Consider the following 26,223-nt stretch of genomic DNA (forward strand, 5'->3'; position numbering starts at 1 on the left):
AACGAAGTGAAAAAATGGAAGGATTACACCCACCGGCGAAGCTTCAGTTGACAGGTAATGTGGCTGAAAATTGGAGGAGATTCAAACAACGTTTGGAATTGTATTTAGCGGCAATCGGAGCTGACGAGAAAAGTAATAAAAAGAAATCATCACTGTTCTTACATGTCGTGGGTGATGAAGCGCTGGAGGTGTATAATAACTTCACATTCGCTGCTGATGGAGACAAAATGAAGCTAGATAAAATAATGGAACAGTTTGAGGCCTACTGCATACCTAAACGTAACGTGATGTTTGAGAGGCACAGATTTTTCACATGTGTACAGAAAACGGGTGAGACTATTGATCAGTATGTGACTGAACTGAGAAACCGAAGCAAAACATGTGAATTTGGGGGACTGACAGACTCGCTGATAAAAGACAGACTGGTGTGTGGTATTCCAGATAATGGTCTAAGGGAAAGACTGCTAAGAGAGCAAGATCTAGACCTGGGAAAAGCCATAGCACTGTGTAGGGCCACAGAGACTGTGAAGTCGCAGGCAAAGGAGCTGTTCAGTGACTGTAGCTGCAACGTGGATGCAGTGAGAAAGAACGGACACAAACCGTTTAACAAAAAGGGCGCCAATGTGAAAAAAGAGGCGTGGCCAGCGAACAAAAATGAAAGGGGCAATCGAAAGTCATGTAGTCGATGCGGTACACAGCATCCACCAAAAAAGTGTCCAGCATATGGTAAAACATGCAATAGTTGCAACAAAAACAACCATTATGCCCGTTGCTGTAAGAACCAAGCGCAACAAAGCAAGGTCCATGCAGTAGATGAAAGCGGGATAGAGGAGTTCTATGTAGATGTTGTGTCTGAAAACAAAAAAGAAAAAAGAGACTGGATGTTGACACTAAAAGTGAATGACATACACATTCCATTTAAATTGGATACTGGAGCACAAGTTAATGTGATATCAGAGACTGATTTTAAGAAAATTAGACCCAGACCAAAGATACATGGAATAAAAGTGAAAGTGACAGGATACTCAGGTACTGATATACCAGTGAAAGGAAGATGCATTGTCAAAGTAACACACAAGGACAGAGAGCACACGTTAGCATTAATCGTGGTGCCAAAGGATGTGCAAGCCATACTAGGTTTAATAGCCTGTGAGAGACTGAACCTGGTAAAGAGAGTCCTCATTGTGGAAAGCGAAGGAGAGACAGTCTATGATGAACTCATGAAAGAGTACAATGACCTATTTCAGGGTCTAGGCTGCCTGCCAGGAGAACACACGATCAGAGTAGATAAAAGTATGCCAACGGTCATACATCCATGCAGAAAAGTTCCATTTGCTCTTCAAAAGCAACTGAAGGCAGAGTTGGACAGGATGGAAAGCCTGAACGTGATTCAGAAGATAGATGAGCCAACTGAGTGGGTGAGTTCCCTCGTCATTCTGAACAAAAAGAATGGAAAGCTCAGAATTTGCCTGGATCCAAGAGATCTAAACAGATTATGATTATGATGCCTTACCAGCATGTTTGCATGTATTGATTACTTATGCCTGACCAGCAGAGGTCATGTGAGAAACAAGCAGTTGAGTTTAGTTTCAGTTTCATTCTAGATGGATAACTAGCATGGTGTCTCCTGTAATGCTGTATAAAGAGTTGAACAGACTTTAGATTAAAAGACATTCTCTTTCATAAATGTCTCGTCATTGAACCCACAAAGAAATCAATACAGTGACTACACTTCAAAAACGTACTTCATCGGCTGTAAAGCGCTTTGGGATGTCTGGTGGTCATGAAAGGCGCTATATAAATGCAAGTCTTTCTTTCTTTGAATGGAAAGGATGATCTGGTGGTGTGCAAAACGTGCAGCCGACCCACTGCCCTCCCGTTTCCCACCTGACGGGAACAGTTAAAATCAGACCTATTTCACCGAGTCTCATTGTGATTATGCTGCTGGAGGTGGCGCAGAAGCACAGGTCAAAGCCGTCCAGTTTGATGGTGAGCACTGCCTCTGTTGGGCACAAGTGCTTTGTGGCAGCGTCTGTGGCAAAGTCTGGATATAAATGCACTATTAGAGAACTCAGGAGAATGACACTTACACCTGCTCGACTCTACTTCGTGACAAATGAAGCCTTACCAGACTGGTTTGTTTGGATGAAGAATTAAATGATTAGCATAATTGTGAAGATAAGAATGGGACCATTAACATGTAGGTCAGGTGACCACTGTGGATGGACTGCCAAATAATCAATTTAACCAAAATTCTCCTGATGATTAAGTGTTATCTAACAAACATTCCAAAGAATTGAAAAGGAAAAAATTACCATGGTGAAATTTAACTTCGACGGGGGCACAAAACGGGCTGTAGCGGATCGACCGTCCATTAAAACTATTGAAGTGAATAGATAGGAAAATCGAGCGAGGTGTACTGTGGGTAGATTCAATAGTAATATTCAAAAGGAAATGACATAGTATTTACAGCATTGAAATAGGTCATTTGGCCCAACTGGTCCATGCCGGTGTTTATGCTCCACACGAGCCTCCACCCACTCATCTACTTCATCTCACCCGATCAGCATATCCTTCGATTCCCTTCTCCCTCATGTACCTATCTAGCTTCCTCTTAAATGCATCTGATATTCACCTCAACTACTCCTTTTGGTAGCGAGTTCCACATTCTCATCTCTCTAGGTAAAGACGTTTCTCCTGAATTCCTTATCAGATTTATTAGTGTTATTATGTATATGGCCGTTAGTTTTGCTCTCCCCCACAAGTGGAAACATCTTCTCTACGTCTACCCTATCTAACCCCTTTCTTAATTTTCAAGACTCCCAACAGGTCACCTCTCAGCCTTCTCTTTTTTAGAGAAAAGAGCCCCAGCCTGTTCAGTCTTTCCTGATAGTTGTACCCTTTCTGTTCTGTTGGGACTGTACTGCAGTATATATCAATGTCTTGAGGAGGGCGGAAAGTTGGGAGGGGAAGAAAAGAAAGAACTTATGGGATACGGCACTCTGATCAGACACTTCCCCTGGCAGTGTAAGTCATAATAACATTGTTAATGACATATAAAATCATAACAATTTTATGGAATCAGCCAACCAGACGGAAGAGATGAAACAATGACATTGGCACACGTCAGTGACATTATTTCACATCTCTGAGTTAGAAAAGAAGATGACAATGCTCCTTTAACAAAGGCCTCCAGGCAGGCAATACTTTAGATAGCTTTAAATGGTTGTATTGCTATATTCGTGGATACTGCACAAAACTAAATGAAACAGAATATACTATTAGGTAAAGAATGTGCATCTAGCTCAGACTGAGAGGATGAAAGTCTTTTTTCTCTCTACTAACTATAAGGATCATTTGTGAAGTCAGTTTGGGAAATCGCAACCCAGTTGCTAGTAGCTCTGAACCAACAGCACCAAACTGCCCCGAGTTTCACACCAATTGACACAACACTGGCAATCTCACACAGAAAAATGTTAAAGATAATTGGTGTAAAAAATGGGAAAATTCATACTGGTGCAGTAGGGGCCGTTCTTCTGACGTTGGGGCTAAGGCACGTTGTCAGGTTCAAAATAAAGGCATCTTGACTCTGCCACTAATTATTCTATCCAGGTGAGAACATTTGCTAAATTATTCCACTCCCTAGCACTGAAATCCATCACCTCGATCAGCACAACATTCACCAGTATCAATTGTTTAATTTTAAATTATTAGCTATTTTAGAAGTTTTTCACCTCCTTCAACATGGAGCCATCTCTTGGTTCTTCCATAATTATAGGTAAGGCGACTCTTACAAATTTCAAATTTCAGGACTGTTCTAGATATTCTCTTGTGTTCAGTATCACTAGTTTTTCCCATAACCGGATCCCATGTCCCTTATGATCAGGAGTTTGCCTTTACTGCTCAATCATTACTCATACAACCCAGCGCCATAGCAATGAAGCCCCTTTGTTATAGGAACCGGTTACTATAAACTTGCACATGGCTCCGTATAAGCTTCTCCAATCCTCCAAAAAGCACAACTGATGTACATTCTGGTGACTCAAGGCCAATGGGAAACCAGGAAGCTGATTTAGTTCACAGAGTGGTAAATCAAGAATTTTAACTTGTTTCATAACGCTTCCCACAAATGAAACAACACAAATGCCACATTATTCCAGTTAGTGGGTTTATGTAGCTTTTTCTAGTCAGCCTCTTCTCTGAATCTGACTGGTTCTATCAGAAACAGAGGTGGTTTTGTTCCATCTCTGTTACCCTTTTCCACGAACATGTATTTCTCTCTTTTGCTCCCTTCCTAGACAGAAGGTTAGCAGTTTGACCTCTGACTCCTTCCCTGTCCAGGGGTTGACTGGTGGTGCTGCCTGTAAAGCAGGCTACCAGTTCCCAAGGAGTAGATTTCTGACAGAACCGCCCCTCTCCACCCCCAACCTCTCGGAAAATGTTTTCCCAGTGGCTCCAGCCACCTTCCTCTGTCAAGATATCAGAAAGCGTGCTGGACCTTTGAGAATTAACCCTTAAAATTCTGGGTCTATATCAAAATCACATTATAGCTTAAGCCAATCCCTCCTGAGTAAAATAGATAAAAATCCCCAAACATTGCCGTGATACAATATAAAAGCAAGAACCTATGAAGCTTACAGTGCAGAAGAAGGCCATTCAGCCCACTGGGTCTGTGTCAACTCTTTGCTGGAGCAATCCGAAACAAAACCCATTGACCTGGTCTCTCCCATAGCTTTATATCTTTCTCTGCTTCTAATATTTATCCACTTTTCCCTTAAACGATGCAGTGGTCTCTGCCTCAACTATTCCCTATGGCAAAACACTCCATGGTCCAACAAGCCTTTTAAATTGATAATCCCTCGTCACTGATATCCTAACAGATTAAATAGTCTATCCCCATTCACCCTATCAAAATTTTGTGTAATTTTAAAAACCTTTATTAAATCTCCTCTTAACCTTCTGTTTCCCAATGGAAATTGTACCAGTATCTCAAGTCCTTCTTCACAACTATAGGGCGCGATCTTGCCAGCCCTGGCAGGTTTGGAGACGGGACTGTCGGGAAAATGGCAGAATTTGTGGGCGAGTCCGCAACCCGCCTCCGTGCCATCTTGCCAGGAGACGAGTAGCCGTCCCACGCTGGGTCCCATCTCCTTGGAGGCGGGAAGGGATTACATCCACTTAACTGCCTGTTAACAGGTAGTTAACAGGCAGAAAATAGGTTTATCCCCTTTTTGCCCACACAAGTGCGGGCTTCCCGAAGGCTCCGAACCCCGCCAGGTAACCGGGGCGAGTAGGGGGTCGGAGGGGTCCAAAAGTGTGCTGTGGAGGTGAATGGTGGGTGCAAGTGTGGCGAGGTGAGTATCTGAGGTAAGTGCAAAGTGTTAGAAAAAGTGTACTTATCTTTTTTTCTTCCTGCAGGTTTCAATCGATGTGTATGTGGAGAGTCTCACACCTCCGCGATAGAGATGAGTGATGGCTGTTGCATTCTCCAATGCAACAACCATCTCATTTCTGCATAAGAAAGATGTTTGATGAGGTCTTGAATTCAAGACCTCAAAGATTTCATCAAACTACAGAGAATGTCAGTGTTTGACAGTTTCACAGAGCTGTCAAATGATGACAATTCATCTGTCAAAAATGTTTGACAGATGAAACATCATACGTTGACGTTCTCTGCAACCTGCTTTCCCTTAATTGGCTTGCTAAGCTCGCTGGGCAGGCTTAACAAGGTCAATCAAGGGAAAATAGTGTGGGTTGGCCAGAAGTTGATGGAGGCGGGACTGAAACCCGACAAGTGGGAGTCCCGCCTCCAGAAGCTCCCCATTGAGAAAATCACCCCCATAGTTTCTTAATCTCTGCTATCAACCTGGTGAGTCTACACTGTGCACTCTCTATGGCTTTAATGTTCTTTCTATAAAGGGGCACCCAGAACTACACACAATATTCTAACAGTGGCCTAACCATTGATTTGTTATTACTTCTTTACTTTTGTACTTTATGTCCTGACAAATAAAACCCAAAATGCTATTGGTGTTTTTTTTTATATAGCTTTATATCTACCTCCACTCGCACTTTCAGGGAATTATACATTTGAATCCCTAAGTTTCTCTGTTCGTCCACACTTATCAGTATCTTCCCATTGAGTGCACACTCTGAATTGGTTGAAACTGTGCTGCACATATCAGTAACACATTCATATGAAATCCTTTTGCCCACCATTTTAATAAAGGTATGAGCTCCTTTAGTAACTGTTGTATCCGTGTGTTAATAGAGACACTGAAGGCAGGAGTTGGTTTCACAGGTGTTTACTGAACAAAGTCTGGAGGTGAACTAACTGATACAACACAATATACAGGCTTCTATATCCTGAGTGGCCATTACCGGCATTACAGTACACAGGGGGCTCTTAAAGGCACATACACTACAATTCCTCCCCTTTTAGCCAACCAGTACATAATATTTTAAGTAATCATTAATTACATGTTACAAGAACAATAATCTAGACATTGCTGCAGTTGATCAATTATAAGTCAGTCTCTCTGGAGGCTTCCTGACTCGGTCCGGATAATGCCTCGGTGGTGTAGTAGGTTCTTTTGGCAAGGCTGATTTGGCTTGAATGCCAGTGTCAGGTTCATCTGGTTCCAGTATCACCAGATCAGAGGTAGATACTATGGGTATCTCTACTTCATCATTAGGCGTATAGAGTTGTGGTGTAGGTTGTCCCTTTTCGGATGACTCTATGATCTGGTCAGCATGGCGCCTTATTATGCTTTCTCCAATGTCCACAGTATACATCAGCGGTCCTAGTCGTGTGCAAATAGTTCCAGGCTGCCATTTCTTGGTACGGTAGTCCCGGGCCAAAACTTGTTGACCTATCTGGAAGGTTCTAGTTGGCCTCTCATTCATGCCTTGAAATTGCCGGTTCTCCACGTCCCTTCTGATGTTTGGCTTGATCAAATCCAGCCGGCATCTTAGGCTTCTATTGAAGAACATCATGGCGGGAGTTTGGTTTGTAACCATATGTGTTGCATTCCTGTATGCAAACAAGAAGTTATCTACCTTATGCTGAAGTTTTATGTCTTCATTACCCATGGCCTTTATGGCCTTCTTGAAGGTCTGGACAAACCTTTCAGCCAATCCATTGGTGGCGGGATGTTATGGGGCGGACGTGTAGTGCTTAACCCCATTGTTTTTTAAGAACTTCCTGAATTCTTCGGACACAAATTGCGGTCCATTATCAGAACAGGTCTGTTCAGGCAGCCCATTCCTGGCAACTATGGTCCTTAATACTGTGGTGGTTTTTTCCGTGGTGGTGGAGGACATCTTTATTACCTCCGGCCACTTGGAGTGTGCATCAACCGCGATTAAGAACATTGAGTCCATAAATGGACCAGCAAAGTCGATGTGTACCCTTTGCCATGGAGATGAGGGCCACTCCCATGGATGTAGAGGGGCTTGTGGTGGAGCGTTTTGGACCTTCTGGCATCCTAGGCAGCTCTTGGTCATTCCTTCGATGTCTCCATCGATACCTGGCCACCATACAAACGCCCTGGCTAGGTTCTTCATTTTCACTCCACCCAGATGCCCCTCGTGAAGCTCCTTTAGCACTTTATCCTGGAGTTTGGGTGGAATCACCACTCTGGATCCACACATCAAGGTTCCTCGGCACACTGACAGCTGTTCTGTTCTTTGCGAGAATGCTGGCAACAGTGGTTCGCCATGTGCTGGCCATCCCTTCACTGTTAAATCGTAGACTCGTGAGAGAGTCGGGTCATTTCTCGTTTCCCCTTCAATGGCAGAATTTGTTACTGGTAGACATTCGACTATGGTAGAGTGGAACATCTCCACTGGGTCTACTGCAGGTGCCTCTTCTACCGTTGGCAACGGTAGGTGCGATAAACCGTCAGCATTCCCATGCTGTTTTGATCCTTTGTATTCTATGTCATATTGGTGTGCCCCTAGAAAAAGGAACCACCTCTGTAGCCTTTGCGCTGTCATAATGGGAACACCCTTTTTAGGGTTGAATATGGAGATGAGGGGTTGATGGTCAGTCAACAAGGTAAATTTTTGTCCGTGTAGGTAATGGTTGAATTTCTTCACTCCCCATACCAGGCTGAGTGCTTCCCTGTCGATTTGGGCATAGTTACGCTCAGCTGAGTTCAATGAGCGTGACGCAAAAGCTATCGGCCGTTCCGAGCCATCAGGGAATCTATGCGATAATACCGCTCCTACGCTGTAAGGGGATGCATCGCACGCCAGTCTGATTGGCAGTGATGGGTTGTAATGAGCCAAAACTTCCTTGGACGTGATTAAGTCTTTGCATTTATGGAAGGCACGTTTACAGTCTTCGCTCCATTTCCAAATTACTCCTGTTTGTAGCAGTTCATTAAGAGGGTGCAGAAGAGTTGATAAGTTCGGTAAAAATTTATGATAGTAATTTATCAATCCTAGGAACGACCTTAATTGTGAAACATTTTCAGGTGCTGGGGCTGTTATGACCGCTTCAATTTTTTCAGGTGACTTATGCAACCCTTCCTTATTAATTATGTGGCCACAATATGATATTTGTTTCTGGAAAAATTCGCACTTGGGGCGATTTGCTCGTAGGCCCCGTTCTCTCAGCCTGCTCCAAATTGGCAAGGTGCTCGTTGTCGTTTTCTCCTGTTACAAGGATGTCGTCTAGGTAGCATTGAGTCCCCGGAATCCCTTGGAGGACTTGCTCCATAGCTCTTTGCCAGATAGCTGGAGCTGATGCTACTCCGAAAACCAGTCGATTGTACTGGTACAGGCCTTTGTGTGTATTTATCGTGAGATACTTTCTAGAGGCCTCTTCAACCTCCATCTGTAGATATGCCTGTGCCAAGTCAATTTTGGTGAAACGTTTCCCTCCGGATAGTGAGGCGAAAATATCTTCTATCCTCGGAAGAGGATACTGTACCGTGTGAAGGACCGGGTTTACAGTCACCTTGAAGTCTCCACAGATGCGAATTTTTCTCTGTTCTTCAGATTTATCATTATTCAACGTTTTCTTCATGACCGGGACGATGGGTGTTGCCCACTCGCTCCAATCTATCTTGGATAATACGCCTGCCTTTTCCAAATTCTCCAGCTCTGCCTCGACTGCTGGACGAATTGTGTATGGCACCGGCCTTGCCTTAAAAAACTTGGGAATTGCCGCATCTTCCACTTTTATTGAGGCGGTGATGCCTTTCAAGGTTCCTAGTTTCTCTTGAAACACTTCCTTGGCATTGGCCAAGATGTCTTTTAATCGTTCAGGTATGACGTCAGCATCATTTTTTTTCTTACTGGTCACCGTCAGTGCCTGAATGGAGTGCCAGTCTAAACATATCTTCCTGATCCATTCACGTCCCAACAGCGGTGGACCACCATCTTGTAGAACGTATAAATACAACTTCTGTATTTCCTTGCCGTTGTATACAACAGGCACCCTTATTTTTCCTTTGGGGTATACTTTCTGCCCCGTATATGTTTTCAAGATAATGGATGTGTCTTTTAAAGGTATATGCGGAAATAGCCGCTCGTAATCCCATCGATTTATGACGGTCAGAGCTGATCCTGTATCTAGCTCCATTTTAACTGGGGACCCTGCTATCGTGAGGGTAACCCAAATGGTCTGGTAATCTTCTTTGGCAATTACATTATGTAATTTGAGACAGCTTAGTCTCTTGTTTCCGGAGTCGCTATCGCTCTTCTGGTCTTCGGAGCTACTGTCCGTCATCATTTGTACCTTTCTGTACTTTTCTTTATTGATTTTTTTTTTCCTGTCCGTAGATTTTTTTTGTCCAGATCGGCATACCTGTGCAATGTGTCCAATCTTTCTGCATTGCCTGCGTGCTTTGTCCTTGAACCAGCAGTCCCTCTGGTCATGGGTGAATCTGCCGCAGCGATAACATCTCTCGAAACCCTGTGTCATTTCATGGGTGCCGAAGTCCTGTGTCTTTTGCTGTATCTCTGCAGCTCCTCTTGCGGCTGCTTCGTATGATACAGCCATACTGAAAGCCTTGTCCAGTGTCAAATCTTTCTCAGAAAGCAGCCTTTTCTGTGTTCCTTCACTTAGGAGACCGCAGACGAATTTGTCTCGAAGAGAATCTGCCAGTCCTGCCCCGAATTGGCAGTGCTTTGATAGCTTTCTTAATTCGGTGAGGTAATCAGCGTTACTTTCATTCTTGTGCTGATTCCTCTTGAAGAATTTGAATCGTTCCACTATCAGCAGCAGTGTTGGGTTTAAGTGCTCCTGTAGGGTATCAACAATTTCCTTAAAATTCTTGTCCTTTGGTTTGGCTGGAGTGATTAAGTTTCGTAACAGCCCGTATGTCTTTGCGCCCATTAGATTTAGAAGTACTGACGCCTTTTTATCATTTTCTATTCCATTTACTGTGCAATATACCTCCACTCTTTCCACATATGTGGTCCAATCCTCTATATCGTTATCAAAAGCATCAATATTGCCAGACTTAGGCATCCTGGAAAAAAAATGGCGCTTCCCGCGCTTTTCTTTCTTTCCTGCAGAAAAGATATGGCGCTTCCCGCGCTTTCCCGCCACTGCTGCTGCTGACAACGCTGTTTTCCGCATTTAAAAAAAAAAATTTTTATTTACAGGTGGAGACTCGTTCCCGCCGGACTCTCTGGGACTTTTCCGCCCCTCTGCTAGGTCCGAACGCTGACCTGCTTTGCAGCGCCGGCCGTCTCCCGAGTGCTCCCCCCCGTCTGTTTCTGCTTGCCTCCGCCTTCGCTGCTTGGCCTCACCGCAGAGCCAGCCGATGGAGCCCCAGCCCACCCAGGAAGGATTATTGCAGTACCTGCCACCAGCTCGGCTAGCTGGTGAAACCACAGTTTTTTTTTCTTGATTTTCTTCGACTTTGACATCTGAGGAATCGATGTCCTTGAGGTGCTGCCGAATTGCAGGTAAGTCCGTTTCCAATTCGTCGCCACTGTTGTATCCGTGTGTTACTAGAGACACTGAAGGCAGGAGTCGGTTTCACAGGTGTTTACTGAACAAAGTCTGGAGGTGAACTAACTGATACAACACAATATACAGGCTTATATAGCCCGAGTGGCCATTACCGGCATTACAGTACACAGGGGGCTCTTAAAGGCACATACACTACAGTAACATGTTAAAATACAGAAGAATCTGCTACTAGTAACACACAGCACAAGTTGAACCCATAAACACGCACAAGCTAGTCTATAAGCCAGCAAACCACACTGCTGCCAAACAGCTGCACCGTAGTACTTACAGTACTACAGTAACTGCCTTGTGGTGGTTATCCTACAAGCCAAATGCCACAATAAGGAATAAAATCCACAGTCCTATGCCGCACTGCCAAATCAACCTCAGAACCTGCCAGCATTTGCAAAAAGTTGGTAAGAAAACAAATATATAGTTAAAATTAATTAGTAAATATACATAATTTATATATATGATAGCTAAAGGCTGTATTTTGATATTTAGATGATATTTGCAGACCACTTGAGCTGTGTGTTTGTTCATAGTTAATGACATTGACTCAACTCCTTAAATTATTTTCTTGCTGTCCATTTCTCTATTGTGGAAACTTAAATAATTACCTTCGGTGACAGAAGAACTTAAACCCCTTTCAGTCAGCTAGGTGTGAAGCTCTGGGGCTTCAAAAAGCGCTCTTACTCTAAATTCAGAATGAGCTGAAGTAGGTTGGAGGCAGCGTGAGTGAAAGTAAAGGAGCCGGTGGATGTATTGAGAGTTTTTTGAAGTGAGTCCTCACCCTTGACCTGAAACGCCAGCTGTGAGCAACACAAATGTCTTTGTTTAAAGAGATCAGTGGTGAGGTGCCAGCTGCTGGAGAACGACTCCTCACGAAGCAGTGGATGCAGATTAATTAGCTACCTGTTGCACCAGTACAGGCCAACTATCCCATTTTTCTACAACAAACAAGAACGTGATCCCCATTCAAAGAGTGAGAAAATAACAGCGTGCATATCCCCCGCAACCAGACGTGCTCATCATCATGTCACCTCTGACTAATCAACTTACAAGGAAATATAAGTTCAGCAATTAGGGTGAGAGACAGTAACAAATAGTAACCGCTCATTCTCCTCCCACACATGCCCTTAGTCAGCCACAGTCATTTAAAAAATCTCAGAATCTTTTGTACAGTCAAAAAAGAAATCAGGAAAAAGAAAAAATCACTTCCAGGCTGCGATGAGCAGCAACACTGCCAACAAATGTGGGAAGATTTCCTTTGGTCATTATTTCTACTGAAATCGTAAATGCAGTCAAAAAGAGGATTTTTCTAGAAATACGACGCGTGAGGAAATCATCCCACCTTTATCGTCCCCACTGATGTTGCTTTCTGTCACCTTTTGTGTTCCAGGACAAAAACCGAAAGTACAGCTTGGCGTGTTGGAGGGAGCACCCTACCAGATAGTTCCTGGATTTGTTTTTTTTCAGCATTTTCTGTTTTGATTTCAGATTTCCAATATTCATCGGTTTTCTTTTTTTTTTAAATTTTGTTCTCATCAAGGTGAGGAGAGATTTTAGTGCTGGGGAATTCAGATACCCACAGTCAGCATCAAGCACTGGGGAACCAAGGGTCTAATGAGGGTGAGGAATGTAACGCAATTAATATAAGTAGAGAAAAAGTACTAGAGAAACTAATGGGAGTAAAAGCCGACAAATCCCCTGGACCTGACGGCCTACATCCTAGGGTTCTAAACGAGGAGGCTGCAGAGATCGTGGATGCATTAGTTTTGATCCTCCAAAATTCACTAGATTTTAGAACATAGAAGATAGGAGCAGGAGTAGGCCATTCGGCCCCTTGAGCCTGCTCCGCCATTTAATGAGATCATGGCTGATCATCCAAATTCAGTACCCTGTCCCTGCCTTCTCCCCATATCCCTTGATCCCTTTAGCCTTAAGAAATATATCCAACTCCTTCTTAAATATATTTAATGAATTGGCCCCCAGCGGATTGGAAGGCAGCAAATGTAACACCGCTATTCAAGAAAGGAGGGAGAGAGAAAAAAACAGGGAACGACAGGCCAGTTAGCCTGACATCAGTCGTCGGGAAAATGCTGGAGTCCATTGTTAAGGACGTGGTATCAGGGCACTTAGAAAATCTTCAAGAATCTTCTTGACGGATCCTCCACATCCCCGGGAGATGGGCCTCTGCGGGTGGAGAATTGCGCTATTTGCCCAATGTCCGCCCGCTGAATGCCTGTGAAATTCTTACGACTGGTAAAAGCAGGCATATGGCCTGCTTTTACCGGCATGAGTTTTAAAAAATAGAAAAATAAATTTTTTCCACTCATTTATACATTAAAAACCCTGTCCAATAAGGTAAGTTTATTTTCAGCCCCGTTAAAACATATTTAAAAAAATTCCAAAAATTAAATTTTTGTGTAAAATATTTAATTAAATGGCATTTTAATTAATTTTAAATATGTAATTTAAAAAAATATTATTTCATGTGTTGCCGTATTTTTTAAGTGATCCCCACTCATACTTATGACAGTTCCGTACGTACGCAACTCCCATAAGTATGAATGGGGATTCCCTCCTTTTATTGGTTGGGCCGGTCCATGTGATTCCAGGGGCGCATGCGAACCGCATGCGCCTCTGGGATACGTGGGCCTCTGCCCGTGCGGACCCGGAGAGGCCCAGGATCGCAATCCTCTGTACCTCCTGGACCACCAGCTAAATGCGTAGATATTTTACAGGTCAGAAGCATCCGCCCACGGGATGCCTCCGATCGCAAATGTTGGCCCAATGTGACGCAATAGTTAATGCAACTAATGTAGTGGGGCCAATGTAAGTAATGCGATGTCACAATATTGTACAATGCATGTGAAAAGAGCCCCCCCAATGGCTTAATATGTACGCTCCAGTGTGGATTTCAGCTCCGACCAGGGAGGTTCCAGTCTGCATGGAAGTATCTAATTTCAGCCGGGTGGGATTGCCCACTGCAATTGAGTTCATTGCCTCCGGGTTAGGGAAGGGAAGCACCATCTAGAGTTTCTGTTTCTGATTGCCATCCTGCGAGCCCTGTGGGAAAGTGCACATCAGTAGCTGTTGGTGAGCCTGCCAATTGTTTAGGCTTACATGTCTAGAAGGGTCATTTGGACAAGGTATCAGAGGCCGGCCAGTGCCCTTGGAGCCAAAGCCCAGAGTGAATCAGCGTCTTCAGCAGAAGATGCGAGAGAATTAGAGAAGGAAGGGAAATCAAAAAGAAGCAAAAACAAGGGATAATTTTCTGACTTTGTGCTCCTGGCATGCAGCCGACCCTGTCAGAAGTGCACATTGGAGAATTGGGCACGCATGATTTTACAAACCATTTAAATTAATGGTCAAAAGTTTGTGCAAAGTAAAGGTGGGCAAGGCTCCCTACTAGGAGAGTAAGGTTAGAAAATTACACCTAATGGGATACATTTTGAGACCCAACAGTTAGCGCCCCAAAAATGGTGGGAAATATCTTCCCGCCCGTTCCCATCATTGCCGTGGCCACCGCAATCTTCCCCCGGGCCTAGCAATGGGTGGCCGGAGCGTCTGCCTGAGTCAGGTGGTAGGCCCATTTAAAATACAAATCGGGGTCCTATGTATGCCATTTTAGGAGAGGACTGGGTGCATTGTGTGCTGCGCAGGGTCTACCCAGAATCAGCTGGCAGTCCAGCACAAAAAGAGCCGACAGATAAATTGGTATTTATTTTTCTGGGGTGAAAAGGAGCAGGTCGCTCCTCTGGGCTCTACAAAACAAAGTCTGGACCACTGCCTCTCCATGTGTTCCCCCCCCCCCCCCCGCCCACCCTCCCCAGATCACCCCCTTCCCGGGAATGACATCCTTCCCGCCCGGAGGCCACCCGGGTGCCCATTATGGCGGCGGCCTGGGCCTGGGCCTAGGCGGGCACTCGTTTTCCACCCGTAGCCCACCGGAAGAACGGTAATGAGATCCCCCACCCTCAGGATGGGCCAGGCCTCCTGCCAAATAACAAGCGGCCGACAGGCACACTCCACTGGCTGGCCGCCCATCGTCCACTCCGGGTGAAAATCTACCCCAATGTGTTTCATGTAACAGTGCACTTCTATGATTTGCCTGTGAGAGTAGGGAGATAGCCAGATCCTTCTGACTGTTTGAAATAGAAAGATGCTGCGATAGACTTCCTAAGATTTCTTTTAATCTTTTTGTGCCAGTTTCGCCACTTAGCCTGCTCCTCCCCTGAATTGGTGCCGGTGTATAGTTTAAACAGTGCAGGCCATCCTCTGGTGTCTCACCCAAGTGGTCATTCCTCATGGGTGAGCCTAGATGGTGACTGTTGGCAAGATAGTCATCTAAGTGGAGCATCACAGCTGAGCTTAACCCTGACATCCATGCTCGTGCAGGGATCACTGAATACTGATCAGGAGCAGAAACCTGGCTGATTTCCCCCCCCCCCCTGTCCATAGCCCAGCAATGTTCAGGCCAAATATAGCATCCCAGCTACGATCAGCTAGCTCAGTACAGGCCAGCGACCCAACCTGAGTTACCCATGGTTCGTGTGTGTGTGGACAGTGTGTTTACCAACTGAGTCATTGGAAAACGCTTCTGTTCTCATTTCCAACCGAACTTTGCACGATATAATTTGAAAAATAATTACTTGCAGATGTGACTGGCAGCTCACTGTCTTGGTTTCACTGGTCACACATCATTGTTCACAGCCCTGGCAAACTATCTTGCAATGAGACTCTGGCAGATGCCAAAACGCCTTTGAATCTTTTGAAAACTGCAGTGTTAATTCCCTCCAAAGCAAAGGCGGTTTTGAAAAGACTACCTGATCCTGATTTATTCCATGAATACTATAAATTAAGTAATAATTTTCCTGTTTCTGGTACAGTAGTTGCTTTAATTCCACTATGCAACATCATTCGACGCTTGTAACTTAGCAGCTGTTAAATTGGAAGAAGGACAAGAGGATTTCGAAAGACTGTAAAAGTCTTTCGGTACTCAAAGGGTTTGAACTGCCTGGGGAATAGAAGTGTATAGCATTGTGCCAAAAAACAGGAAAGCACTCAGCTGCTGACTCAAACTTTGTGCTCTGTGAAACAATGCAAGGCCCTGACCAACACTGATTGACATTGTATCATGAAAGGAAGTCGGGCGAGGGACATAATGAAAGATACAAAAAAGGGAATAGCTGATCCCAGTGCAGTGGCGTATTTTAGGTTACTGTCTGCGACATGGTTTATTGTGGTGGAAGTACTGGGTGGGGTGGCTGGCTGGGCCTCTGGTGCTTGAACTGAAGCCATAAACTGCCCTGCTGGTCAATATGGTACTTCTCAACGGGAGCTCGGTTTTAAATAATGCTTGACTGTCTCAAATAGGTGTTTGCTATTTAATCGGAATTCAAATACATGGGCGAAGAGAGCTAAATGCTGTTGGAATCCTATCCCAGCCTGTAAGATGATGGTAGAAAGAGGCAGACAGACAAGAAAATGCTTTCAGATCTGCTGAGCGATTTTCCAGCAAGTGTGTGTTATATAAAAAACATGTGTAGACATTGAACGTTCACTTATACTGAAAGCCATGCCTTCCAGCATACCAACTGTAAGCTCTTAACTATCCTGTGATTGTTGAGACACCCGCTGTAATGCATGTACCAATGTGACTATTTCTTTCTGCTTTATTTGTTAATGCCTTAAAGGAGAATAGGACTCTACTGTGAATGCTAAAGAGGAAGGAAGGTAAGTGCACAAAACAGATGCTTTTCTACATAACTATCCCCTTATTGTTAGTCTTTCAAAAATTATAGCTATTCATCTAATAATTGCTTTTAATAATCTGTTATGTCATGATCAGTTACTGAATTCCATCAGTTAATTTGGCGACATCATGGGGATGATATCTATTATGGGGAAGCGAGTATGAAACTCTTTTTTCAACAGACTAAAGTCGTCCTGGCAATCAGTTTCCCGCTGCCACTTAAAAAATTAAAGCCACAAGACAAACAATCAAGGGCATTTATCTGGGAAAATGCTTGTTTCCTACGCCTTCCTTCCCGATCTCTCCAATGTGTATATTTTGCTTTTTTTTTTATGCGAAAGGTTAAAACACTTTAATGGCTTCTCCGTGGGTCCTTGTCAGTTTCCATTTGTTGAAGAAAATAATGGTAATTTGGGAGCACTCTGCTGACGTGAAACAACGGGATCCTCTTGGATTGGGCCCGTTTGGTACCAGTATTATCAGAGTGTGTGCACACTGTATTCACACATTTTTGCCCAGTCTTCACTGGGCTTTCCTTCCCCTTTAAAATTATCCAGTTGAGAGCTTGGAATTTTTCAGAGACGTGTTTACTTTATAACTGGTTCAAAATAAATAGAAATGTATCTCAATGGCACTGGGCACCACTACCTCGCAGGGGTATGCTTCAATCAACCTCCACCCCCAATCCAATCATTTCAGAATCTAAACCATGTTAGTTGGACACTCATGGTATTCCTGCAGGAATGAGGGAAAATTGTACACAATAATACATCCTGGGTAATACTTGGTACTATTAGCAACAAGTCAAAGGGATCAAACATTGACTCTGGACCCCATGAAGTCTCATGGCTTCAGGTCAAGCGTGGGCAAGGAAACCTCCTGCTGATTACCACCTACCTCCCTCCCTCAGCTGATGAATCAGTACTCCTCCATGTTGAAAATCACTTGGAAGAAGCACTGAGTGTCGCAAGGGCACAGAATGTACTCTGGGTGGGGGACTTCAATGTCCATCACCAACAGTGGCTCGGTAGCACCACTACTGACCAAGCTGGCCGAGTCCTGAAGGACATAGCTGCCGGTCTGGGCCTGCAACAGGTGGTGAACCAACACAAGGGAAAAATCTACTTGACCTCGTCTTCACCAATCTACCTGTCGCAGATGCATCTGTCCATGACAGCATTGGTAGCAGTGACCACCGCATAGTCATTGTGGAGACGAACTCCCGTCTTCACACTGAGGATACCCTCCATCGTGTTATGTGGCACTACCACTGTGCTAAATGGGATAGATTCAGAACAGACCTAGCAGCTCAAAACTGGGCATCCATGAGGCGCTGTGGGCCATCAGCAGCAGCAGAATTGTATTCCATCACAATCTGTAACCTCATGGCCCCGCATATCCTTCACTCTACCATTACCATCAAGCCATGGAACCAACCCTGATTCAATGAGGAGTGTAGAAGAGCATGCCAGGAGCAGCACCAGGTGTACCTAAAAATGCAGTGCCAACCTGGGGATGCTGCAACACTGGACTACATGCATGTTAAAAAGCGGAAGCATCATGCTACAGACAGGACTAAGCGATTCCACAATCAATGGATCAGATCAAAGCGCTGCAGTCCTGCCACATCCAGTTGTGAATGGTAGTGGATCATTAAACAACTAACGGGAGGGGGAGGCTCCATGAATATCCCCATCCTCAATGATGGTGGAGTCCAGCACGTGAGTGCAAAAGACAAAGCTGAAGCGTTTGCAAACATCTTCAGCCAGAAGTGTCGAATGGATGATCCATATCGGCCTCTTCCTGAGGTCCTTTCCACCACAGAAGCCAGTCTTCAGCAATTTGATTCACTCCACGTGATATCAAGAAACGGCTGAGCGCACTGGATACAGCAAAGGCTATGGGCCCCGACAACATCCCGGCTGTCGTGCTGAAGACCTCTGCTCCTGAACTAGCTGCGTCTCTAGCCAAGCTGTTCCAGTACAGCTACAACACTGGCAACTATCCAACAATGTGGAAAACTGCCCAGGTATGTCCTGTCCACAAAAAACAGGACAAATCCAATCAGGCCAATTACCACCCCATCAGTCTACTCTCAATCATCAGCAAAGTGATGGAAGATGTCATCAACAGTGCTATCAAGCGGCACTTACCAATAACCTGCTCATTTATGCCCAGTTTGGGTTCCGCCAAGACCACTCAGCTCCCAACCTCATTACAGCCTTGGTCCAAACATGGATAAAAAAGCTGAATTCCAGAGATGAGGTGAGAGTGACTGCCCTTGACATCAAGGCAGCATTTGGGAGTGTGGCATCAAGGAGCCCTAGTAAAACTGAAGTCAATGGGAACTGGGGGGGAAACTCTCCACTGACTGGAGTCATACCTAGCACAAAGGAAGATGGTTGTGTTAGTTGAAGGTCAATCATCACAGCCCCAGGACATTGCTGCAAGAATTCCTCAGGGCAGTGTCCTAGGCCTAACCATCTTCAGCTGCTTCATCAAAGACCTTCCCTCCATCATAAGGTCAGAAGTGGGGTTGTTCGCTGATGACTGTTCAGTGCCATTCGCAACTCCTCAGATAATGAAGCAGTCCATGCTCACATGCAGCAAGACCTGGATGACTTTCAGGCTTGGGCTGATAAGTGGCAGGTAACATTCGCGCCACACAAGTGCCAGGCATTGACTATCTCCAACAAGCGAGAGTCTAACCACCGCCCCTTGACATTCAATGGCATTACCATCGCCGAATCCCCCACCATCAATATCCTGGGCGTCACCATTGACCAGAAACTTAACTGGACCAGGCACATAAACACTGTGGCAACAAGAGCAAGTCAGAGGTTGGGTATTCTGTGGTGTCTTACCTCCTGACTCCCCACAGCCTTTTCACCACCTACAAGGCACAAGTCAGGAGTGTGATGGAATACTCTCCACTTGCCTGGATGAGTGCAGCTCCAACAACACTCAAGAAGCTTGACACCATCCAGGACAAAGCAGCCCACTTGATTGGCACCCCCTCCACCACCTTATACATTCACTCCCTCCACCACTGGCGCACCGTGGCTGCAGTGTGTACCATCTACAAGATGCACTGCAGCAACTCACCAAGGCTTCTTCGGCAGCACCTCCCAAACCCGTGACCTCTTCCACCTAGAAGGACAAGGGCAGCAGGCGCATGGGAACAACACCACCTCCAAGTTCCCCTCCAAGTCACACACCATCCTGACTTGGCAGTATATCGCCGATCTTTCATTGTCGCTGGGTCAAAATCCTGGAACTCCCTCCCTAACAGCACTGTGGGAGTACCTTCACCTCACGGACTGCAGCGGTTCAAGAAGGTGGCTCACCACCACCTTCTCAAGGGCGATTAGAGATGGGCAATAAATGCTGGCCTTGCCAGCGACGCCCACATCGCAGGAACAAATTTTTTAAAAAGGAAACATAAAGAGGTCTAAGAGCAAGCTTCGTCTTGCCCTCTCGACAACACAGACATGTTAGGGGGAGAGAGACCAAAGCCACGGACACTGAGGCTTTTGACAGAATTGGTTGGGGGACGGGGTTACAAAGTAAAGTTATTTAGGGAGTTATTCAGCCTACCCTGGTCAAAAACACCAACTACATACTTTGTGATGACAATCTGTACACTGCCCCCTTGATCTCTCGTGGCCTTCTATGGCCAACTACTCCTTCCTCCTCCTCGTCTCTTCTTTGTGGTCCCCCAATGTGGCACCCAACAACAACAACAACTTGTATTTATATAGCGCCTTTAACGCAGTTAAACATCCCAAGTTTTTTTTGGGGAGCGGACACATTGGCCCAAATAAACCCCAGACTGGGGTTTAACCCCCCCAAAAAAGAAAGACTTGCATTTATATAGCACCTTTCACGACCACCAGACGTCCCAAAGTGCTTTACGGCCAATGACATACTTTTTGAAGTGTAGTCACTATTATAATGTAGGAAACGTGACAGCTAATTTGCACACAGCAAGCTCCCACAGACAGCTATGTGACCATGACCAGATAATCTGTTTTTTCGTGATGTTGATTGAGGGATAAATATTGGCCAGCTCTCCAGGGATAACTCCCCTGCTCTTCTTCGAAATAGCGCCGTGGTATCTTTTACATCCACCTGAGGGGGCAGGCGGGTCATCAGTTTAACGTCTCATCTGAAAGACGGCCCCTCTGACAGTGCAGCGCTCCCTCAGCGCTGCGCTGGAGTGTCGGCCTAGATTTTTGCACTCAAGTCTCTAGAGCGGGACCTTCTGAGTCGGAGACGAGGGTGCTACCAACTGAGCCATGGCTGACGCCACAACCAAACATACCATAACAAAAGAGAGAACAAGAACATACCATGGGCAAAGTACAACATTTTGTCCCAGACTCCACTTCCCATTCATTTCACTGGATGCTTCGATTACATTGGCCACTTTTGATTCAGGTATGCATGGCCGTAGAACTCAATAGTCTGTTCTCAATCTGGCTCCCCAGCACACTAAAGATATGTAGCATTAAACTCCCTCTAGGATTCCATCTCAAGCTGCTTGAGTGGAATATAAATTTCAATCTGGTGTAAAGTGGGCTTAAAAAGTGCCCAGGCGTTTGCATCTCTTGAGCACTTGCTAAATTTAGTTTACAGTCTGTTTAATGTTATAAGGAAGCAGGTGCTGCCGCCTGCATTCTCTTAACATTGAAAAAAAACTAATCACCGGGAGCCCAGCTCTGAACATGCATGTCAGTACAGTATGTATGCTCAGAACTATCTCCCAGCAGCAAGAATGTGGGTGGTAATTTGCAGTATACACCAGGTCTTGTCAACTGTGACAGCTCCCAGTCTCAGAACAGCAGCGGTAAGCTGCAGCTTTCCCCCCTATGAATCAAATACAGCACTTGACCATGGCTTGTGAATTGATGGAATTGGTGTGCTTGATTTTGCTGCACTGACCCTGAATTCTATACAGCAGAGATAATCCAGCGGCTCATTCTGACTGACCAAATCTGAACTGGTGCAGAGCTCGGTTTCATGATGGAATAAGAATGAGATCATCAAATCCTTGTCAAGATTGTTAATCAGGGAATGGTTACAGCACAGAAGGAGGCCATTCGGCCCATCGAGCCCGTGCCAGCTCTCTGCAAGGGCACTTCAGCAAATCCCACTCCCCCGCCCTTTCCCCGTAGCCCTGCAATTTTTTTTCCTTCAGGTACTTATCCAATTCCCTTTTGAAAGCCACAGTTGAATTTGCCTCCACCACTATCTCAGGCAGTGCATTCCAGATCCTAACCACTCGCTGCGTAAAAATGTTTTTCCTCATGTCGCTTTTGGTTCTTTTGCCAATCACCTTGAATCTATGTCCTCTGGTTCTCGACCCTTCCGCCAATGGGAACAGTTTCTCTCTATCTACTCTGTCTAGACCCTTCATGATTTTGAACACCTCTCTCAAATCTCCTCTCAACCTTCTCTGCTCTAAGGGGAACAATCCCAGCTTCTCGAGTCTATCCACGTAACTGAAAGTCCCTCATCCCTGGAATCATTCTCGTAAATCTTTTCTGCATTCTCTCTAAAGCCTTCACATCCTTCCTAAAGTGCGGTGTCCAGAATTGGACACAATACTCCAGTTGAGGCTGAACCAGTGTTTTATAAAGGTTCAGGTTAAAAGAACATTTGTCACTTTTTCGGACTAGAATGAAATGAAATAACTATTAGGATTTCCTGAGCTACTGATGTGCCTTATGTCTGTCAGTCTCTCTCTCTGTGTAATCGCTCTCTGGTCTGATCCTGAACATCCTCCTGTTGAACTCATTTACAGTGGGGTGGAGGTAAGATTATTAAACACTGTGTTTTGCACTATCATACCTTTTGTCATTTAATCTCTCCTGCCTTCCACCCTATCACAGACCTTCCCTTTTGTTCTTTCCTCCCCTCCCCCCTTTCCCTGCCCCTGCACTTGCTTAAAACCTGTTACATCTCTAACTTTTTCCACTTCTGACGAAAGGTCATTGACCTGAAATGTTATCTCTCCACGAATGCGGAGTGTTTCCAGCTTTTGCTGTTTTTATTATTAAACACTGTTGTTTCAGGATTCACACAATCAAAACAGCAGAATACAATGTTTATCGAAGAGCAAACTATATGTTAAATTCCCCCGGGTTAGTTCACAATTATAGCCTCGCGGACATGACATCACCGCTTTGTAAAGTCATTATTCAACAGCCTTACATCAAAGGAACAGCTTTTGACACGTTCACCGGCTACACCTGTGGGAAGTGATGGACAGTGGAGGAAACTGCGGAAGCAAGCAAGGAATGCATGCCGCTCTTCCCCAGCATTATACACAGTGCGTTGGAGACTCCCTGTGTCCAGCTGCAGCACAGCGCCGCTTCCAGCGGCTCCTCAACAGCAGCAGCACAGAACACTCGCGTCAGTCAAATGGTCTGATTCGGCATTAAAGACACTCAGCCCTCGCTCTGGGTCCACGTCCCGGGATGTCTCGGGGTTTTCGCCCCAAGTCTCCAGCGGCTCAACTCAGTAAACCCTCTATTCTCTCCACCCCCCTTTAACAGCAATGACAAGCACTTGGAGGAAAATCCTGCAACTTGTGCTCACTCATTTCTCTATTTAAAATGTTCTCTTTTTTTTCGCTAAGTTTACTTCAAGTTTTAGTTTATTGCATCCTTTCTTAAGGTTTGACTGGAAGTCTCTCCCAGAATTTCAAATCTATCCTGGAGTTTCCGATCCCAGCCCAGCTTTCTCAGTTTTGGATCCCTACTCTCTGTTGCAGATTTTACCGAAGTTTCGAGTTCCCACCTGTCCGGGTGTTCCTCATCTTCCGTGTATTAGGACCAGAAGACGGATCCAGATGAGATGGACCACTGGGTCTAGCTCAGCTCCGGAGAGACCCTACAATGCCTCATCTCGGACCATCTGTTAAACGATTCCACGTTTTTGGTCCCCACTACCCTGCTCCTAAACCCTTACAATGAGGTTGTCTGAAGAATTTCCTAACCTCAGTTCTCAATTTTCCTTTAGCCGCCTCTTGTCCTACTGTCATGGTTTAGTTTGAAGTATTTTTTAAATTTCATGTCGTTCACTATCTCACATAAGGTCACCTCTCAATAGAAACATAGAAATCTCCTCCTTTCAACGTTGAAATGCCCAGGTTTCCCCTTATAACTCAGCCCTCTCGCTCTGGGGATCAGCCTCCCTCTCTGTCTTGAAGATCTCCAGTGTTTGAATATTTCCCTTGTCTTTAAGGAACTGGGTGCATTGCTCAATAGGCGACTTGACAAACCATTATACAGTTTGAGGGCAAACTTGCAGTTAGTTCATCTATAATTGGCCCTGCCGATATGTTGAGTCAAGTGTATCCCTAAATATCTCCATCATTCTTAGTTATTTCCACAAATTCATGAAGTGTTCCTGTCACCTTCCGCCCCCAAAAATATTTTCAGTACTTCCCCGAAATTCGAAATCTCCAGTCCTTCCTGGAGTCTCAGATCTGCAGTTTATCCTGGAGTTCTGTGCTTCATTCCATTCAGCTATAAACACTCGGAAAGGGGCCGAGCTGCTGAGCCTGGTGAAATCGAGCTCTGTTTCGGGGTTGTGAAAAGTTTACTGTTCCGTTATGTGAAGCTCCGAGCCTGTGCGGATCCCACACCGGCTGCGGCTGGGAGGAGAGACCTCGGGGACTGAATTTTCAAAAGCTGCATTTGGATTCTATTTTAAAACAGTTCAGGGGGGGGGGGGGGATGACACCTTACAACTTTGTGAAGCCGCTGAAGGCGAAACGCCTTTCACCGCCCAAGCCTGAAACTTTGCTGCGATACTAAAGTGGAGAGTCTGAACTGGAGGCTGGCTGGCTGGCAGCGAGCTGCTGAATGCGGCGCCGAGCCTGAGCCGAGGGGCAGCCACAAGTTTGGGAATGTTCCTCTCGGTCACCGAGAGCCGACTGTAAACAGGGTCAGGACAGCAAACCGGGGCACCCCGCCCTCAGCCCTGCTCAGACAAGCAGCAGGAGCTGGAAACTGCTTCAGTACAAAACCAAAAAAACAACCCCTCACTCACCAAGAATAAATATAAGTGAGAATTCAAATACAAATCAAAATAACCAAGGTCCCAGGGGTAAGGGTGCCATGATTCTTGGAACAGAACAGATCATGGTTTGGAAGGCGAGGGGGTTTCCAGGGTTGAAGTTTCCTGAAAAATGGAGAAGGGTTCGGGGATCAGCGCTTCATGGCTGGGGTTCAGATCTGAAGTTGCCAGGACTGGAGATTCAGGCTTGAGGATCTCAGAACTGAGGGGTCCCAGGGCTGAAGTTCACAGGACTGGTGGGGTCGGCGAGGTGTTGGGGGGGGGGGGGCGGGGGGCAGGATCCCGAACAGAAGCTACCTGGTCGGTAGGTTCAGGGCTGAGGATCCCAGGACGGGGTCCCAGAGATAGGGGGTCCCAGAGATAGGTAGGTCCCTGGGCGGGGTCCCAGAGATAGATAGATCCCAGGACGGGGTCCCAAAGATAGGCAGATCCCTGGACGGGGTCCTAGAGATAGATATGTCCCTGGACGGGGTCCCGGAGATAGGGGGTCCCAGAGATAGGCAGATCCCAGGACGGGGTCCCAGAGATAGGCGGATCCCAGGACGGGGGTCCCAGAGATGGGCAGAGGGTCCCTGGAGGGGGTTTCAGTGACAGGGGTTCTCAGGACGGGGTCCCAGAAGTGAGAGGGGGTTCAGGATTGAGAGTTTCAGGGCTGGGGTTTGAGGACCTGGGGGTCCCAAGGCTCGCTGGCTGAATGAACTCACTTTGCACACATTGAGGTTCCTCTTACCTGCGAACGTCTGTCCTCTGACTCCCAGGAAAAGACTCAGACCCACCAGAACGTAAGTTAGAAGCCGCTTCATCCCTGTCGGCGCTGCCCTGCCGCGGAAGCGATTTCACAGCAGCTCCCGGTGAGCGGGGGTCCCGGGCTCGCCTGGTCCTCGGGCACTTGGGCTGGTTTTCCCCCCTCTTTATTTTCCAAGTTAAATTCCGCCCGCGTTGAGCTTTTTCCACTACTTCTGGTGACTTGGCTCTGACAGACTGAAGAGCTGACGTCGGGACTGGGGGGGGGGGGGGGGGGGGGGCGCGTCCCCGGTCCCAGTGAAGCGCGTTCCCGTATCTCTGTGTTGGGGGCGCGCTTGGTCGGCTCTCTGGGACGCGCCGATCTCTCCAACTCTCCAGCTCCGGCGCCGAAGCTCCTTTCCCAAGGCTCGACCGCAACTGGGAAAGGAGATCGACCGGGCTGGAGAGAGAGGGGGAGGGAGAGAGAGAGAGAGGAATAGAGAGAGGGGGAGGGAGAGAGAGAGAGGAATAGAGAGCGAGAGAGGGGGAGGGAGAGGGAGAGAGGGAGGGAGAGAGGGGGAGGGAGAGAGGGAGAGGAATAGAGAGAGAGAGAGGGAGGGAGAGAGAGAGAAATAGAGAGAGAGAGAGGGAGGGAGGGAGAGAGAGAGGAATAGAGAGA

The 26,223-nt window shown here is 46.0% G+C and overlaps 1 protein-coding gene across 7 annotated transcripts in view; it reads right to left on the reverse strand.

Annotated features, from left to right (window-relative positions):
- Positions 1-25,948, reverse strand: part of LOC147114602 (receptor-type tyrosine-protein phosphatase mu) — a 1,110,132-nt gene extending 1,084,184 nt beyond the window's left edge. For all 7 annotated transcript variants that reach the window (XM_085992394.1, XM_085992393.1, XM_085992392.1 and 4 more), the window contains exon 1: positions 25,552-25,948. In XM_085992394.1, the coding sequence (XP_085848520.1) occupies positions 25,552-25,624 (73 nt within the window). In that variant the 5' untranslated portion in view covers positions 25,625-25,948. The remainder of the gene's footprint in view (positions 1-25,551) is intronic.
- Between the last annotated feature and the right edge of the window lie 275 nt (positions 25,949-26,223).

Source organism: Somniosus microcephalus, chromosome 7, assembly GCF_052327205.1.
Source record: "Somniosus microcephalus isolate GS21.2 chromosome 7, FLI_Smic_1.0, whole genome shotgun sequence".
Classification (NCBI taxonomy): domain Eukaryota; kingdom Metazoa; phylum Chordata; class Chondrichthyes; order Squaliformes; family Somniosidae; genus Somniosus; species Somniosus microcephalus.